This window comes from Octopus bimaculoides, chromosome 1 (genome assembly GCF_001194135.2).
Source record: "Octopus bimaculoides isolate UCB-OBI-ISO-001 chromosome 1, ASM119413v2, whole genome shotgun sequence".
Classification (NCBI taxonomy): domain Eukaryota; kingdom Metazoa; phylum Mollusca; class Cephalopoda; order Octopoda; family Octopodidae; genus Octopus; species Octopus bimaculoides.
This window is the reverse complement of record NC_068981.1, coordinates 130,284,145-130,300,221: the sequence shown is the minus strand read 5'-3', so window position 1 is coordinate 130,300,221 and position 16,077 is coordinate 130,284,145. Positions and strand designations below refer to the sequence as shown.

Genomic DNA, 16,077 nt, shown 5'->3' with positions numbered 1-16,077 from the left:
ATTTTCTTGAAAAAAAAAAAAATAATAATAATAATCATCATCATCATCATCGTCGTTTAACGTCCGCTTTCCATGCTAGCATGGGTTGGACGATTTGACTGAGGACTGGTGAAACCAGATGGCTACACCAGGCTCCAATCTGATTTGGCAGAGTTTCTACAGCTGGATGCCCTTCCTAACACCAACCACTCAGAGAGTGTAGTGGGTGCTTTTTACTCTGTCAAATGTAATGCTTATTTATTCACATTGTTTTGAAATAAATATGCATCATCTGATCGCTTTGGGATTTTCATGATCTGATAGTTCATTTTTAGAATGACATTGTAGGGTAGGTGTGTAAAACCAAATCTGACTGGTTTGAGCACAAAACTGGTCAGGTATGGCCAGTTTAAATACTAAAGAGTTAAAATTTACACCCAGAAAAATAAGGAAAATAACAGTGTGAATCAAAATGACATCTACCATCCTCTTCTGATCACCTATATCAATTATTTACTAGTGACTTACTGTGATTTAGTGTTAGTGTTTATTTTTAATAACCTGATACTTCCATTATAGTTGGAATGATTTTGTGCTAAAGTCATATACTCTCCCATAAATTTTGTTTGTTGGCTGCTCCTCTGGCTATTCATTCAGGAGCAGTGAAGGCTCCAGTCTGTTCTGGTTAGGTTTCTATAGCTGGATGCCTTTCCTAACACCATCCACACCACAGAGTATACTGGGTGCCTTTTACATGCCACCAGTACAAGTACCCTTTATGTGTCACTGGCACAGGTGCCTTTTACATGTCACTGGCATGGGTGCCTTTTGCGTGTCACCAGCACTGACCATGACTACAATTTTACTTAGCTTGGCGTGTCTTCTCAAACACAGCAAATTGCCCAAAGTTTCAATCATTTATCATTGCCTCAATGAGACTCAACATCCAAAGATCACATCATCAAAATTGTAAAGCTACAAGATAATGTATGATTAATTCAAAACAATGTGAATAAATAAGCATTACTTTTGGTTGAGTAACCAGAATGCTAAAGGGTTAAACAGGTACCATGACCATTACTGGTGTCATGTGAATGGCACCCATGAAATTGTAATCATGGAAGTTGCCAGGAACATGATCTTCGAATGCTGAGCTTCATGGAGGTGATGACAAGTAACTGAAACCTTGGCGATATGCTGCGCTTGAGAAGTCTCGTCAAGCCAAGAGAAACCCTAGTAATGGCAGTGTCATGTAAATGGCAGTGTCATGTAAATGGCAGTGTCATGTAAATGGCACCTGTGAAATCATAGTTGTGGCATTGCTGGTATCATGTAAATGGCACCCATGACTGTGGCACATAAAAAGTACCCATTACACTCTTGGACTGGTTGGTGTTAGGAAGGGCATCTGGCTGTAGAAACCATGCCAAATCAGACTAGAACATGGTGCAGCTCTCCAGCTTACCAGTTCCATTCAAACCATCTAACTCAAGCCAGCATGGAAAGCAGACATTAAATGATGATGATAATGACATACTGAAATAGTCTATGGAAGAATTTATACATATTCCAGCAGTCATATATTCTTCAGCTGTTCACATTTAACATGAAACTTCGTTTTGTGCTAAATAATAACAGTAATCACTCACCTGGGCAGCTAAGTATTTTCCAAATTTGGTTAAACCTTCTTCATGTAAACGTAGAAGAGGGAAAATTTTGAAGAATCGTTCAACAGATGCAACATCACCTGAATGAACAGAAGCATCAAATTTATTGCGCACAATGGTCTTCAATTTTTCTTCAGCCTCGTGTAACATTTTAAATGACGTATCCAATGGACTACCTGAAAATATAATGCAAGATGTCTCTGGTATATATGTCAACAACAGTTTTTATATGGAAATATTTTGCAGTCCTACACAGATAAATTACAGCATCTGAATAGCAATATTTAAAAAAAAAGGATGAAAGGTAGTCAACCTCAGTGAAATTTGAACTCAGAATGCGAAGACAGACAAAATGCCAAAGCCATTTGCCCAGTGTGCTAACAATGCACCTAATGGTTTCAAATTTTGGCGCAAGCAATTAGTATTGTTGCTGATGAACCCTGTTTTATTATCATGATTAACCTCTGTACACTGTACTATTAGCTCGTGATAGTAGCAATAATGTACCCTCAGATAAAAAAAAATGACAGTCATCTTTTCAGAGCTAGGTCTACCGCAAAGGGCAGAGAGTTTCTTTAGCTTTGGCTGGCAACCCTCTAAAAATGACATCTCAATTAAAAGTACAGATGGTTGTGACACTTTAACACTACTATCCTATCCCAATAACAACTGAATATTATCACAACTGAATTAATGTGACCAGATCCCAAGTATAGGACTCTCACACAGCAAATGTTCCACTACACAGCAGAATGAGCCTGGTTATTATTTAACTTCTTCTGCAAAGATTAAGAGAAGATGGTCTCAGAATGACAAAAGAACTGTAATGAAATGTTATTGGAAGTGAGCCTGCTAAAATAGGATACAGGAAAAGGGTGGGTAAAATATGGTTAGAGAATGACATGTTCCAATAACATAACAAAGACTTTTAGACTAGAAAAATTTAATTTTGAAAAGACAGTGGCTATCCTGAGTTGGTGCTGGAAGAGATCTCCAGAATAGTTGAAGATAAAGAACATGGCTATGTAGAAGAAAAGGAGATTAAACAAGAAATAACAAAGAATCCAAGAAATCCTGAGGGGAGAAATAATAGCCAGGATGAAAACAAATTTTAGAAGGAAAGGATGCTACAGAGGAGAAAAGGAGCCTACTTAATGGCTAAATGAGACATGGAGTAGTGAAAGAAAAAGACTACTATCGTTGAAAGGAATTAAAACAGAAAAACTATGTGAAATAGTAAAGAAGCTGGACAACTTGTTAACTTTTCTATATTGAAAATATAACAGAATTAAATGACCTCATATACTGCACAGCTTCTGTTGCTATAGAAATTCTTGGGGGCTGTAAGTCAAGGAAAGGCAAGGATGAAAGGCCTATGATGAAAATGGAGATATGAAAATCAAGTTGAAGAGCTCAAAAGAAATCTTGGAAGGATAAATGCAATGATTGAAAAGAAGATGGTGATGGGAAGCCACAGGAATAAGTTCCAAAGACAGTGCAATATTATCCACAGAGGATCACATGTAGCTAAAGAAAAGATAAAACAAAAAAATTAAGGTAATATCAGGTAAAAATTTTTTTAAAACCAGATAGCAACAAAGAATAAACAATTCCAGCAGAACAGACTCTTCAGAAAAAATGAATGAAAATTTTACCAGCAGCTGAACAATGAGAATAAACATCAGGGAGTGATGTGCCAAATGTTAAAGCCCTTACCTTCACTGGCATCACCAGCCATTCTGAGAACATTTTCATCCAGACTTAGGAACCGGTGGACATGACCAGCAGCCTAAAACAGTTTTAAATATAAAAGTATATTATACAAACATATATAATTGTGAGTAAATATGTAAAACACACACATAAATTTATATACACATGATGATGATGATGTTGGTGACATGCATATGATATAATGCTGTCTCCCTCATTCTCTCTCCTGTCCCACATTTTCTTTTATTACTCTCTCTCTTCCTTCACCCAGTCTCTTTTCTACCACTTTTTCTTTGCCCCTATCACACCACTTGTCTGTTTGATTCAGAATTTTTTCAAATTCTGAGTCAAACAAACAATTGTCAAACATATCCAGGGAAGTTGGGTGTTTGTTATTTATACTTAAATCATTACCACTCATGTTGTTTCTATTCATTCTCCTTACCAACAACCATCATGTAGCTGTCTTTCACACTCTCTGTTCCCATCACTCCCCTTAGTGGGTCTATTTTATTACTCTCTACTACATCATCATCTTACTCTGATTCCTGTCACTCTGCTTCTTTTCTACAACTCCCTCTTTCTCCCACCACTATCTTACATGACAGGAAATAACAATGCATACCTAAAAACCCCACCCAACAGCTAGTCCATTCTATCCATTTCATTGTCATTACAAATTCTAATGATGTCGGCCTAGCAGTTATTGATCTATTAGCCTGAGCACCAACATGATGAGTCCACCATCTTTCTCCTTTCCTTGAACTACCTTGTACTTTGAAGACAGTATCGGCCTGTCTGTCATTAACATCTTTATACCATTTATCATTACACTCACAACAAATGTTCATGTAGTGTAGAGAGAGATATATCCTTAACGCTTTGACAGATAACACTTGGGATAACTATCTGCACATTTGCTATTACATCCCAATAAGGGCTTTCCTTTGATAACCTATGATACAGATATACTAAGTTATGCATGGAGATATCAACAACTAGGGCAACTTTTATAGTTACTGGCCTTCACTGACACTATGAACCCTGACATCAGCTTCAGCTTTTGGCACAAGGCCAGCAGTTTTGGGGAAGGGGTAACTCCAGCGTTCATCAACTCCAGTGTTCAATTAGTATTTATTTTATTGACTCCTGAAAGGATGAATGGTAAAGTTGACTTCAGTAGAATTTGAACTCAGAATGTAAAGACAGATGAAATGTCACTAAGAACTTTGCCTGGCATGCTAGCAACTCTGCTAGCTTGCTGCCTTACTATGGACCCTAATATCAACATACTAATTACATAGGCATGGTATTAGAGAGGATACAAGACTATCTGTTTATAAAACACACTATCATATCAGCTTGCTACTATGGACTAGAATAGAGGACCTTTATACCCAACAGACTTTACTGCTGCCATGAAACTCCAGAGAGCTAAACAAGCCTAACATGTTGACCTATTATCAGTAATAATGAATATCATGTAGAATTGAGAGAACTCTCTATGGCCTCATCTCAAGCTATTTATTTGATACTAGAGACATTTATAAAAATTAACTCTATTATTATATACCCAGTTCTGTGGAAAGGAAAGGAACAAATAGAGATAGATCAGAGAAAGCCATGTCAGGTATGGGATACTTTTTCTGATTCCAGTGAATGAATGACTAAAGACATGAAGGGCATCCAGTTGTAAAAAAACCATGGCAAAAATAAAACATGAGTGAGATATGAGTTTCTTCATGCCTAAGAGAGTAGAAGCTCCAAAGAAAAACTGACTCAGTTCAGGATGAAATTTCAATTAAATCCAGCATGGAAATGGAAAAGCAAATGCAAATGATAATGATGGTGATCACACAGGCACACATACACAATCAAAATAGTTATCACATTTAGATACCACACTCATATATAAATGAATCCAAAATATACATGGAAACAAATAGATCAACAATGAACACTTGATGTGCTGAGGAAAAGATTGCATTCATTTAACACAGCAGCCAAGAAATTGTCCACAACAAGGTTTGAAGTCATGTTATGACAGAATATTAGTTTTGGTAGACAACCTTTCTATTGCTGGTGGTAAAGCCTATGCTGAAGGGGGTTGGCGATAGGAAGGGCATCCAATCAGAAAAAAACATTTCAAAAAGGGAAATGACAAGAACAACCACAAAGATTGGTGGTTTTCTCTATTACTCTGTGTATTAGACTCCAAAAGACTGTAACAAGTGGCAAGACACTATACTGAAACAGACTATCCTAGTATGCATAAAGAAACAGACATATAGGAAAAATATCAGAGGTCATACCTTTTCATAATCTTCATTCTGCAGTGCTGACTGCACACCATCAGTGCAAAATTTAAGGTCCAGCACATCTTCAACACGTTGGATCGAATCACTTACATGACTCTGAAAGTGAAAACAATGAAATAGAAATCAAAAGTGCCAGTAAAATGCTGGGGTCAGTTCAATCAAATATCCTTCTACTTAAAAAAAAAAAAAACATTTCAAAAGAAATCTATTTTGTAATGTAATGAAAATGTTTCAGAACTAGCCAAGACCAAAGAGAGCTGCACCATATAATTTATCTATTACATGGGTACATACACATACATAGAAGTCATAGTATATGTATATGTGTGTATACACACGCACTCATACAGATACATATACTATGACTTCTATGTATGTGTATGTACCCATGTAATAGATAAGTTTATAAAGCTAGTAATTTTTAGTGGTGTATTTGGGTAAACTGACCATTCATCACAATGATATCATGTTACAACCTTAATCTCTAATTCAACCAAGTGGTCAAGCTAGGAAATTATTTATGACCCCTAACATCTCATCCAAGCCAACATCCTGTTCTCAGCTCTATATTATTTTATCCCTTTATCTCATTTTATTTTATGTTTTTATTTCTTTTGTTACTTTATTCCAATTTTGCTAAATCTTATTAATATATGTATCTAACTTTATTATTCTTATTTTTACTTTTATTACTCTTGTTTTTACTTCTATTATCTATATTTTATTTTTTACTTTTTATTTTATCTTTTATCTTTTCTTTCTATCTTATACATGGCTAGTTAAATATAAACTCAATCCAATCTATCTATCATTCACTCTATGCTGAATAGTGATACAGTATGGGCAGATTTTTGAAATCCAATGAACCTTTATACAAATATACCTTTCCAAAGGGATGTGATAAACCTATTATAATGGGTAATACTATGTGTACTTTTTCTTTTGTGATGTAATCTTTGGACTAACAATGTTTGCAGCTGAGGAGAGCTTTAAACCCTCTTTTATATCAATAATATACCTATGCTGATGTAATAACAGATTGTTTATAAAGCTTGAAACACGTGTACCGAGATATCCTTTGTGTTCTGTTTTTAATTTGTTATAAACTAGGAAATAGAGAAGTACCATTTGATGGGAATGGTGATATCAGTTTGGCTCATATTGCTATCATGATGAATTCCCCAGCTGAATTGAAGAACAGGGTATTGCCAGACTTATGTAATAATTATAATCCACATAAATGGTTGTGTAAAAGGGCAGTTCTTACTCCAAAAAATGAGACAGTAGCAAGGATTACCTATGAATTAATAAATAAGATTCCAACAGTCATTAAGAAGTACAAATCAGTTGATTCAGTCCTTAATGAAAATCAAGCTGTCCATTACCCAATAGAGTTCCTTAATTCTCTTGAGCCACCTGGAATTCCACCACATAAACTTTTTCTGAAAGTTGGAGTCTCAATAATGCTTCTAAGAAATTTAGATCCTCCTAAATTATGCAATAGAACAAGGTTGATTGTGAAGACATAATCACCTAATGTGACAGAAGCTACCATCATCACTGGATGTGTCTCTGGAGAAGAGGTTTTCATTCCAAGAATTCCAATCAAACCAACAGATATGCCATTTGAGTTTAAACAAACACAATTCCCAGTGCAACTTTGCTTTGCAATGTCTATTAATAAAGCTCAAGGTCAGCCTTTGAAATCTACTTGCTTGCGTTTTTCATTGTCGACTTTATGTTGGTTGTTCCAGGATAAGTAGTAGTTTACAAGACTTATTTGTCTATGCTCCAAACCAGTAAACAAAGAATGTTGTTTACCCAGAAGCTCTTACATAATTTCCTTCAACATATGTAGTAGAATTTATCTCCTTTCATAAAAGTGGAAAATTTTGTATTTTCGTTTATTACTATTATTTTGTATTATGAATTCAGAATTGATTTCCCAATTAAAGAATAATTTGAATTTAGAATAACAAATTTCTATACAACATATTTTGCTTTTTTCTTCCAATATGTAAGGAAAAATTTAATTCCCGGGCAATGCCGGGTGCCTCTGCTAGTATATATATATATATATATATATCAAATCATCCAACTATGCTAGCATGGAAAACAGACATTAAATAATGATGATCATCATCATAAACATTGACAAAATCTTCAGTTTACAATAAACATCACTTCAACTCACCTTGGCTACATCCAGCTGTCTTACTTTGCTGCTTACATTTTCAGCTAAAGTTGATGTGAATGATATCATAGTAGAAAGTTGCTTGGCATCTGAGTCGAGAACATGTAAGTTAGGACTGAAACAGATCAAAGGTATACTTAAAATTGTAACAAAACAAATCATTATGTACCTAACACAGGTTTTATAGTTTCAATGGGACAAAAAATTAACAGCACTGAGAATTAACTAATTATGTAGTAGCAGTAGTAGTAGTAGTAGTCAAGAAGTAGCAACTATAATAGAGTCATATTGACTTCTAAAGCTATAAAATTAATTTTGTAAAAAATAAAATTATTGTCATGTCAAATTATCAAATCTCTTTAGCCTTGCTGCTATTTATTTTGTGAGTCCAGCATGGATAGAAAGATTTGAACTCAGAATCTTAGGCAATAAATAATATAGTATAAAGTATCAAGCTTAGCTCTCTTACCACCTTATTATCACAGCATTACATGTTGTTTGTGGAGGCGCAATGGCCCAGTGGTTAGGGCAGCGGACTCGCAGTCATAGGATCGTGGTTTCGATTCCCAGACCGGGCGTTGTGAGAGTTTATTGAGTGAAAATACCTAAAGCTCCACAAGGCTCCAGCAGGGGATGGTGGCGAACCCTGCTGTACTCTTTCACCACAACTTTCTCTCACTCTTACTTCCTGTTTCTGTTGTGCCTGTAATTCAAAGGGTCAGCTTTGTCACACTGTGTTACACTGAATATCTCCGAGAACTACGTTAAGGATACGCGTGTCTGTGGAGTGCTCAGCCACTTGCACGTTAATTTCACAAGCAGGCTGTTCCATTGATCGGATCAACTGAAACCTTCGACGTCGTAAGCGACGGAGTGCCAACAACATGTTGTTTAGTCTTAGATCAGTCCTTACTTAAGCCAACTTAACAGCAAAGTATTCCAGTTATGAACAATCTCTGTTTTTTCTTTTTTCAAATAATATATCAAGGGCTACATTATCCAGTGTATACTTGCTTTTGTAAGACTAGTTAGTGTTGACTAGATAGTGTGATCTGAGAAAGATTTAGTTAATATTTGTAGTTCATTCACAAATAACATATAGGTTCCCTCACTGATCCTTAATATTATACATATCTTGAGTACAGCAATACACCAGATATCTTGGTCCTCAGTCATCTCCTTTATAAGGCTCAGTGTCTCATTTCCTTCGTAAGACATTCTGCCTTATGAAGGAGAAGACCAAGGACCAAGATATCTGGTGCATTGCTGTACTCAAGGAGACCCATCAAGAAGAATTGATATCAGTGCTGGTACCATATAAAAAGCACTCATGCTGATGCAATGCTAAAAGCATTGGTGCTGGTAACATAAAAAGCACCCAGTACACTCTGTGGAGTGGTTGACATTAGGAAGGGTATCCAGCCATAGAAACCATGCCAGAACAGACAATGGGGCCTAGTGCAGCCCCCAGCCTTACCAGCTCCAGTCAAATCATCCAACCCATGCCAGCATGGAAAACAAGCATAATGATGAAGATATAATAGAACAGGCATGGACTTAAAAGGATTAAACCTTAGGTTTGTAAAAATTTGTACCAATAAACCGACTAGAAACACTGATTCAGCATGTATTTAATTAATACTACAAGAAACAAATGATCAAAGACAACTGTAATTGAGAACCATAAAACAGAATTACATATAAAATATCTTTGCCTCAAAGGTATAATTTTATTAAAACTGCATCTAACCAGGTTTATAGTTTCAATGGGACAAAAAATTAACAGCACTGAGAATTAACTAATTATGTAGTAGCAGTAGTAGTAGTCAAGAAGTAGCAACTACAATAGAGCCATATTGACAGGTTTAAATGGTTAGACTATTTAAAAGAATTAAAAGAGGTGGAACTCTGGTTTAGGCACTCTATATAACTCCTCTTTACTTTTATTTTAGGGAATTTTTAGAAAATTTTTGGGAATTTATGTCCTATACATGGTAAGTCATATGATTATGAAAAAAAATTTGTTTTTAATTTTTTGACCCCCTTCTCCCCATAAATCCTAAAAGTTCCACTTTTTATCAATTTTTTTAAAAATCAGTATTTAAAATATGGACAGTCTGAAATTTTTGCTTAAATCCCAGCAATGGATCATCCTTGGGTGCATCATCATTCTATTAAATGTGTTTATGGGGAGAAAAATATTGAAAAACATCAATACATGTCAGAGTGACAAAAAAACGAAGAACGTATCAGGTGGTTGTGAGAGTTATTAATAAGAACAGCTAAAACATCCTTAAATCACACAAAAAAATATTGGGGTTTTTTTTTTTTTTTTTGCATAATCATATGAATTCCCTTATGTAGAACAAATTTGCAAAACTTTTCTGAAAATTCCAAAATATAAAAAAAGTTTATATGGGGTGCTTAAACCAGAATTCCGTCTTAAGAGAAACAACATATAAATCTAACTCACAGCATTTTATGAAGAGCAAACATTTTATTCTCCAATAAAGACTGATGCTCTAACAGGTTGTTCAATTCTTCATTGACAATTTCCTGAAATGAAAAATGAAGACTTTATCATTATTAATTTCATATTTCATAGAACAAGGATTTTTTTCCTAAATATGTACTATTGAAAATAGGGTGTATCTAATATGCTTGTATGTCTTTTATGTGATTAAGTATAGTAATGGTTAAGAAATTAAAATGCCTTGACATTAAAATCTTACTACACCACTAATCTAGACACATTCTATCATTCAAATTAACTATATAAGCCATCTACTACCACTTCATGGCTAATAGATTGTGTCAAAAACAAAAGAAACAGTCTAAAGCAAAGATAGAACACATTTAATATTTCTACCATTAATCTGTGTGCTCAGCTTAAACAAATGATATTGCCCTTCTGATAACCCAAACAGTGAAGGTTCACAATGCATCCAGGAACTAAATAATCCTATTACACCCCTGCCAATAGCTACTGGTGATTGAAGATCATCCTTATACACCTTTTCAAGCTTCAGATAACTACAACTCTGGCACCCAATCCAACAGGACTGGCATCAACACATATAAGAGCATTCAGGGAGAAGCACCTCTGGTGCTATATTTCTGGTAAGGCAGCTGCATGAGAAATACATAGCCAAAGATAAACTTCTGTACTTGTCTTTTGCTGACTTGGAGAAAGCTTTTGACAGGGTCCTCTAATCCCTTATCTAGTGGTCAATGCGGAAACTAGGGATAGACAAGTGGTTGGAGAGCTGTACAAGCCATGTATAGGGACACTACCAGTAAGGTGAGGGTTGGCAACAAGTACAGTAAAGAATTCAGGGTACAAGTAGGGGTTCACCAAGGATTGGTACTCAGCCCCTTCTTGTACATTATAGTTGTCCAGGCAATAACAGTGGAATATAAGACAGGCTGCTCCTGGGAGCTCCTCTATGCTGATGTGTTTGTTCTTATAGCTGAACCACTACCAGAACTGGAGAAGAAGTTCCAGGTATGGAAACAAGGTCTAGAATCAAAGGGCCTTAGAGTTAACCTAGCACAAACCAAAGTCTTCCTAAGTAGAAAGGCAGACAAATCACAAATCCCTTCAGGTCAATGGCCCTGCTCGATCTGTAGAAAAGGCATAGGTAGAAACTCCATAAGATGCACCTGGTCTAAGCTTTGGACACATAAGAGGTGTAGCAATATCAAGGTTAACAGGGAAGATAGCTTTTGTGTGTGAAAGATGCACAGGTACAATAAACACTGAAAATGTACAGAAAATAGAGTCCAGTGGAGTAAGCTAGAGGTAGTAGATAGCTTCCATCATCTAGATGACTAAGTTTGTAGCAGAGGTGGATGTTCCATGAGCATAGCTGTGAGAATAAGATTAGGCTGGGCTAAGTTCAGAGAGCTCCTACTTCCGCTGGCAACAAAGGGCCCCTCTCTCAGAGTGAAAGGCAGATTGTATGATACCTGTATGTAAACAGCTATGCTGTATGCACAGCAGTGAAACTTGGGCTGTAACAGCCGAGGACATGCGTAGGCTTGAAAGAAATGAAGCCAGTATGCTTCGCTGGACGTGCAATGTCAGTGTACATGTTCGACAAAGTGTAAGCATCTTGAGAGAAAAATTGGGCATAAGAGGCATCAGATAGTGTGTAAGAGAGACGAATGCAATGGTATGGTCATGTGATGTGGATGGACGAGGACAGCTGTGTAAAGAAGTGCTGATCTCTAACTGTGGAGGGAACCTGTGGTAGAGGTAGATCCAGGAAGACATGGGACAAGGTGGTGAAGCAGGATCTTTGAACTTTGGGCCTCACAGAAGCAATGACTAGTGACCGAGACCTTTGCTGATATGCTGTGCTTGAGAAGACCCGTCAAGCCAAGTGAAATCATTGTCATGGTTGATACTGGTGTCACATAACTGGCACGAATGTTGGACCTCATGGATGTAAAGTGGCTGAGCTCCTTTCAAGTGTTGGTCCTCATGGAGGCAATGACCAAGACCTTTGGCATCATGTCGTGCTTGAGAAGAAGACCCATCAAGCCAAGTAAAATCACAGCCATGGCAGATACCAGTGTCATGCAAATGACACCCATGCCATTACACTCTCGGAGTGGTTGGTGTTAGGAAGGGTATCCAACCGTAGAAACCATGCCAAATCAGACTGGAGTCTGGTACAGCCTTCCAGCCCTGTTAAACCGTCCAACCCATACCAACATGGACAAAGGATGCTAAATGATGATGATGATGTCTAAGGCAGCAAGCTGGCAGAATTGTTAGCAAGCTGGATGAAATGCTTAGTGATATTTTGCCTATCGCTATGCTCTGAATTCAAATTCCACAGAGGTCAACTTTACCCTTCATCCTTTCAGGATCAATAAATTAAGTACCAGTGAAACACTGGGTCAATGTAATCAACTAGTCCCCTCTCCCCAAATTTCAGGCCTTGTGCCTTCAGTAGAAAGGATTATTATACAAGGACATTAAACACTGATTTAGTGTCATGTTTAGGTCTGTTTTCATATGCCATACAGTAGAATATCAACTGTGACATTACTCATGTTTGGTTCAGATTTGAAAAACTGTAAATGATTTCCTGAAATTTTCCAACTGACACAGTAAGTCCTTTGCACTGGCATAAGCTACTTTGCAGTCATTTAATGTATCTTTTATCTTTTACTCGTTTCAGTCATTGGACTGTGGACATGCTGGGGCATTGTCTTGGAAGTGTTTAGTCAAACAAATCAACCCCCAGTAATTATTTTTTAAGTCTGGTACTCATTCTATTGTCCTCTTTTGTTGAACCACTAAGTTAGGGAGATCTAAAGCAAATGAACAGCAGTTGTCACGTGATGGTTGTGGGAGGAACAAACACAAAACATACATATAAACATATCTATATATGTATGAATGACTTGTCTGTATGTATGTATGATGAGCTTCGAACAGTTTCCATCGACCAAATTCATCTACAAGGTATTGGTCAACCTGGAGCTAGAGTAGAAGACATTTGTCTAAGATGCTGCACAATGGAATGATCCTGAAACCATTAGGTTGACTGTCAGGTATTTATTTAAAACAAGGCTATAGTTATAAATGGTCCTTTACCTCCAAAAATCTTCTGCTAAATAGCACAGAAAACTTGACCATTGGGTTGATATGGTAAGCAAATAAATTATGTGAAACATGCAATGCTAGCATGTGAATGTCATGATGTTGATGTACCTATCCTATTACCTATTGCTGATCTTAATGTTGTGAAGGCACATGCCTTAGTGGTTAGGGGCATTCACCTCATAATCATAAGGCCATGTGTTCAATTCTGAGTGGCACATTGTGTCCTTGAGTAAGATGCTTTATTTCATGTTGCTCCAGTAGTCCACTCAGCTGGCAAATACGAGTAGTACTTGTATTATATACTGTGTCACGCTGAATCTCCCTGAGAACTATGTCAACAGCAAACATATCTGTGAAGTTCAAGGCCACTTGCACGTTAATTTCATAAGCAGGCTGTTTCATTGATCGGATCAACTGGAGCCCTTGTTGTCGCAAGCAACAGAGTGAGTGCCAGATCACAATGTCAGTTGAACTGAGCACAGATAGCTAGTTATAGTTGTTGTAACAACAATATTACGATTGAATAAGTTCTTTCAAGCATGACAGATCTGCTTCAGAAAGAAGTCAGATCTGTCTGGGATGGCAGAGATGTATTTTCTGTGGTAGACAAGTCTGCCTGTCTTGATAGGCAGATCTGCCCAACTAACTATGGCCCATCAGTCACATAATTATTTTTATATCATATACGAGTCAGATCTATTAGGAAGGAGGTTTAAAAAGTTCAATACCTCCACCCCGCTCCCTGATGGTAACATCATTAAAACCAGACAGAAAAAACAATCTATATAGACAAACTAAATACATTTGGTAAGTAAAGAAACTTAATAGCAATACGACTGACTTTAATTCAGCTTGTTTTAACTAATAGGTGTGGCTACAGCTGTGTGGTTAAGAAGCTCGGATTCAGCCCCACTGCAGGGCAGCTTGCACAAGTGTCTTCTACTACAGCCCTGGGCCAACTAATGCCTTGTAAGTGAATTTGGTGAACGGAAAAATTGTGTGGAAGCCCATCGTATATGTGTGTGTGTGTGTGTGTTCACTGCTTGACACCTATTTTTGGTTTGTTTACATCCCCGTAACTTAGCGGTTCGGCATAAAAGACATAGAATAAGTACCAGACTTTTTTAAAAATGAGTACCGGGATCGATTTGTCCAACGACTGAAACAAGTACAACATAAATGATAGATAATAACCCAACAGTCCATAACATTTCATTTTCATTCTACAATTACAAATAAGTAACAAGGAAATCATATGAATTTTTTTTTTTTGTTTTAAGTTATAAAAAGATGATTATACAGTATTTTTGATTTGTGAAATGTTAATGTGTGAACAGCAGATAACTGAAATAAATACTTCGTATTAATGTTCTGTTTGTCCCGTTTTCGAGACACTATGCATTAATGGGTTAATTGAAGACATGGTAGGAATAAAACAGACAACGGCTCTTATGATGGAGTCCTATTAAAGTTTTCTCGTCTTTCCAGGTTAATTAAAGTACCAGTAGTATATAAAACAAAATGATAAAATTGACCATGATAAACGTGTTACGTCCGAACATCCTTCGTTAAAGACAGATTATCGAGGAATGACACGGGATAATTACTCTTAATAAACATATTCTGGAAGATTTTGATACTGTTCAGCAAAAAAATATTTATTGATCATAAACATTTAATTATATTGCACAGAAAATAAATCGGAGGTTTGTAATATCCGGTGTTATGTATAGGGAAAGAAACATTAATAAAAAAAATTAATAATAATAAAGAAGAAAAGCTTGACAAAGGTGAGAGGTAAATTGACCGTGAAAAAAATGATTAAAAGTATAAATAGAACTAATGAAATAGGTGCAATCTTTAACAATATCTGAAACTATTTGTTTATATATTTATAAAGATATCATCTATAAATGTATGTTGAGGTTAAAACTACTTCTGTCTTGGTTGAAATCGAGTGGTTTATTACTGTAACTATACATCATTACTGGTCATAATGATGTAAACAAACAATTCTTCAAACTTTAATACTTTTGTATTTGAATTTATGTAAGTTGCATTACACATTGGCGTGTAAAATAGTAACGTGAGGTGTATTATTTTGGTTTAAACAAAGCAAAGATAGCTGGTGACGAGACTTTCAATAAATTATGTCAGTGTTTATGTATACACAAGTGTACGAGTAAAACACTAGTGGAAATTAAATGTACAACTCGTCAACTGACAACCGATTAATCCAATATTAAACATACACTACATACTAATGACAGAAATGTTCACGATCTCGTCAACTAACAAATACAGGTAAGTCATATATGTTGCTAAGGTAATTTTTACATGTGCACTGTATTCAATTATCGAGTCACCTAATTGTCAATTGTTCTTATATATTATATGTAGTCTGGCATATATCAAAGCAAACATAGATATGGATGCAAACAGGGTTATTTTACTAACCTCTTCATGACAAAGTCTATCCAAAGCTTCTTTCATCTTGTCTATATCTGTTAATTTGTCAGCCGCCTCTAAAATATCAGAGGACGTGGCATCAACTTTCGAACCCGCCATGTTGAGTTATGCTAAGGT

General features: G+C 36.2%; 1 protein-coding gene across 1 annotated transcript in view; it reads right to left on the bottom strand.

Moving 5' to 3' along the window:
• The window catches only part of LOC106867721 (conserved oligomeric Golgi complex subunit 4), a 59,638-nt gene extending 43,561 nt beyond the window's left edge, over window positions 1-16,077 (bottom strand). The window contains exons 1-6 of the mRNA XM_014912683.2: window positions 15,949-16,077; window positions 10,345-10,427; window positions 7,872-7,986; window positions 5,672-5,773; window positions 3,363-3,435; window positions 1,629-1,822 (exon numbers count right to left, since the gene is read on the bottom strand). Coding sequence (XP_014768169.1) covers window positions 1,629-1,822; window positions 3,363-3,435; window positions 5,672-5,773; window positions 7,872-7,986; window positions 10,345-10,427; window positions 15,949-16,059 — 678 coding nt within the window. The 5' untranslated portion in view covers window positions 16,060-16,077. The remainder of the gene's footprint in view (window positions 1-1,628; window positions 1,823-3,362; window positions 3,436-5,671; window positions 5,774-7,871; window positions 7,987-10,344; window positions 10,428-15,948) is intronic.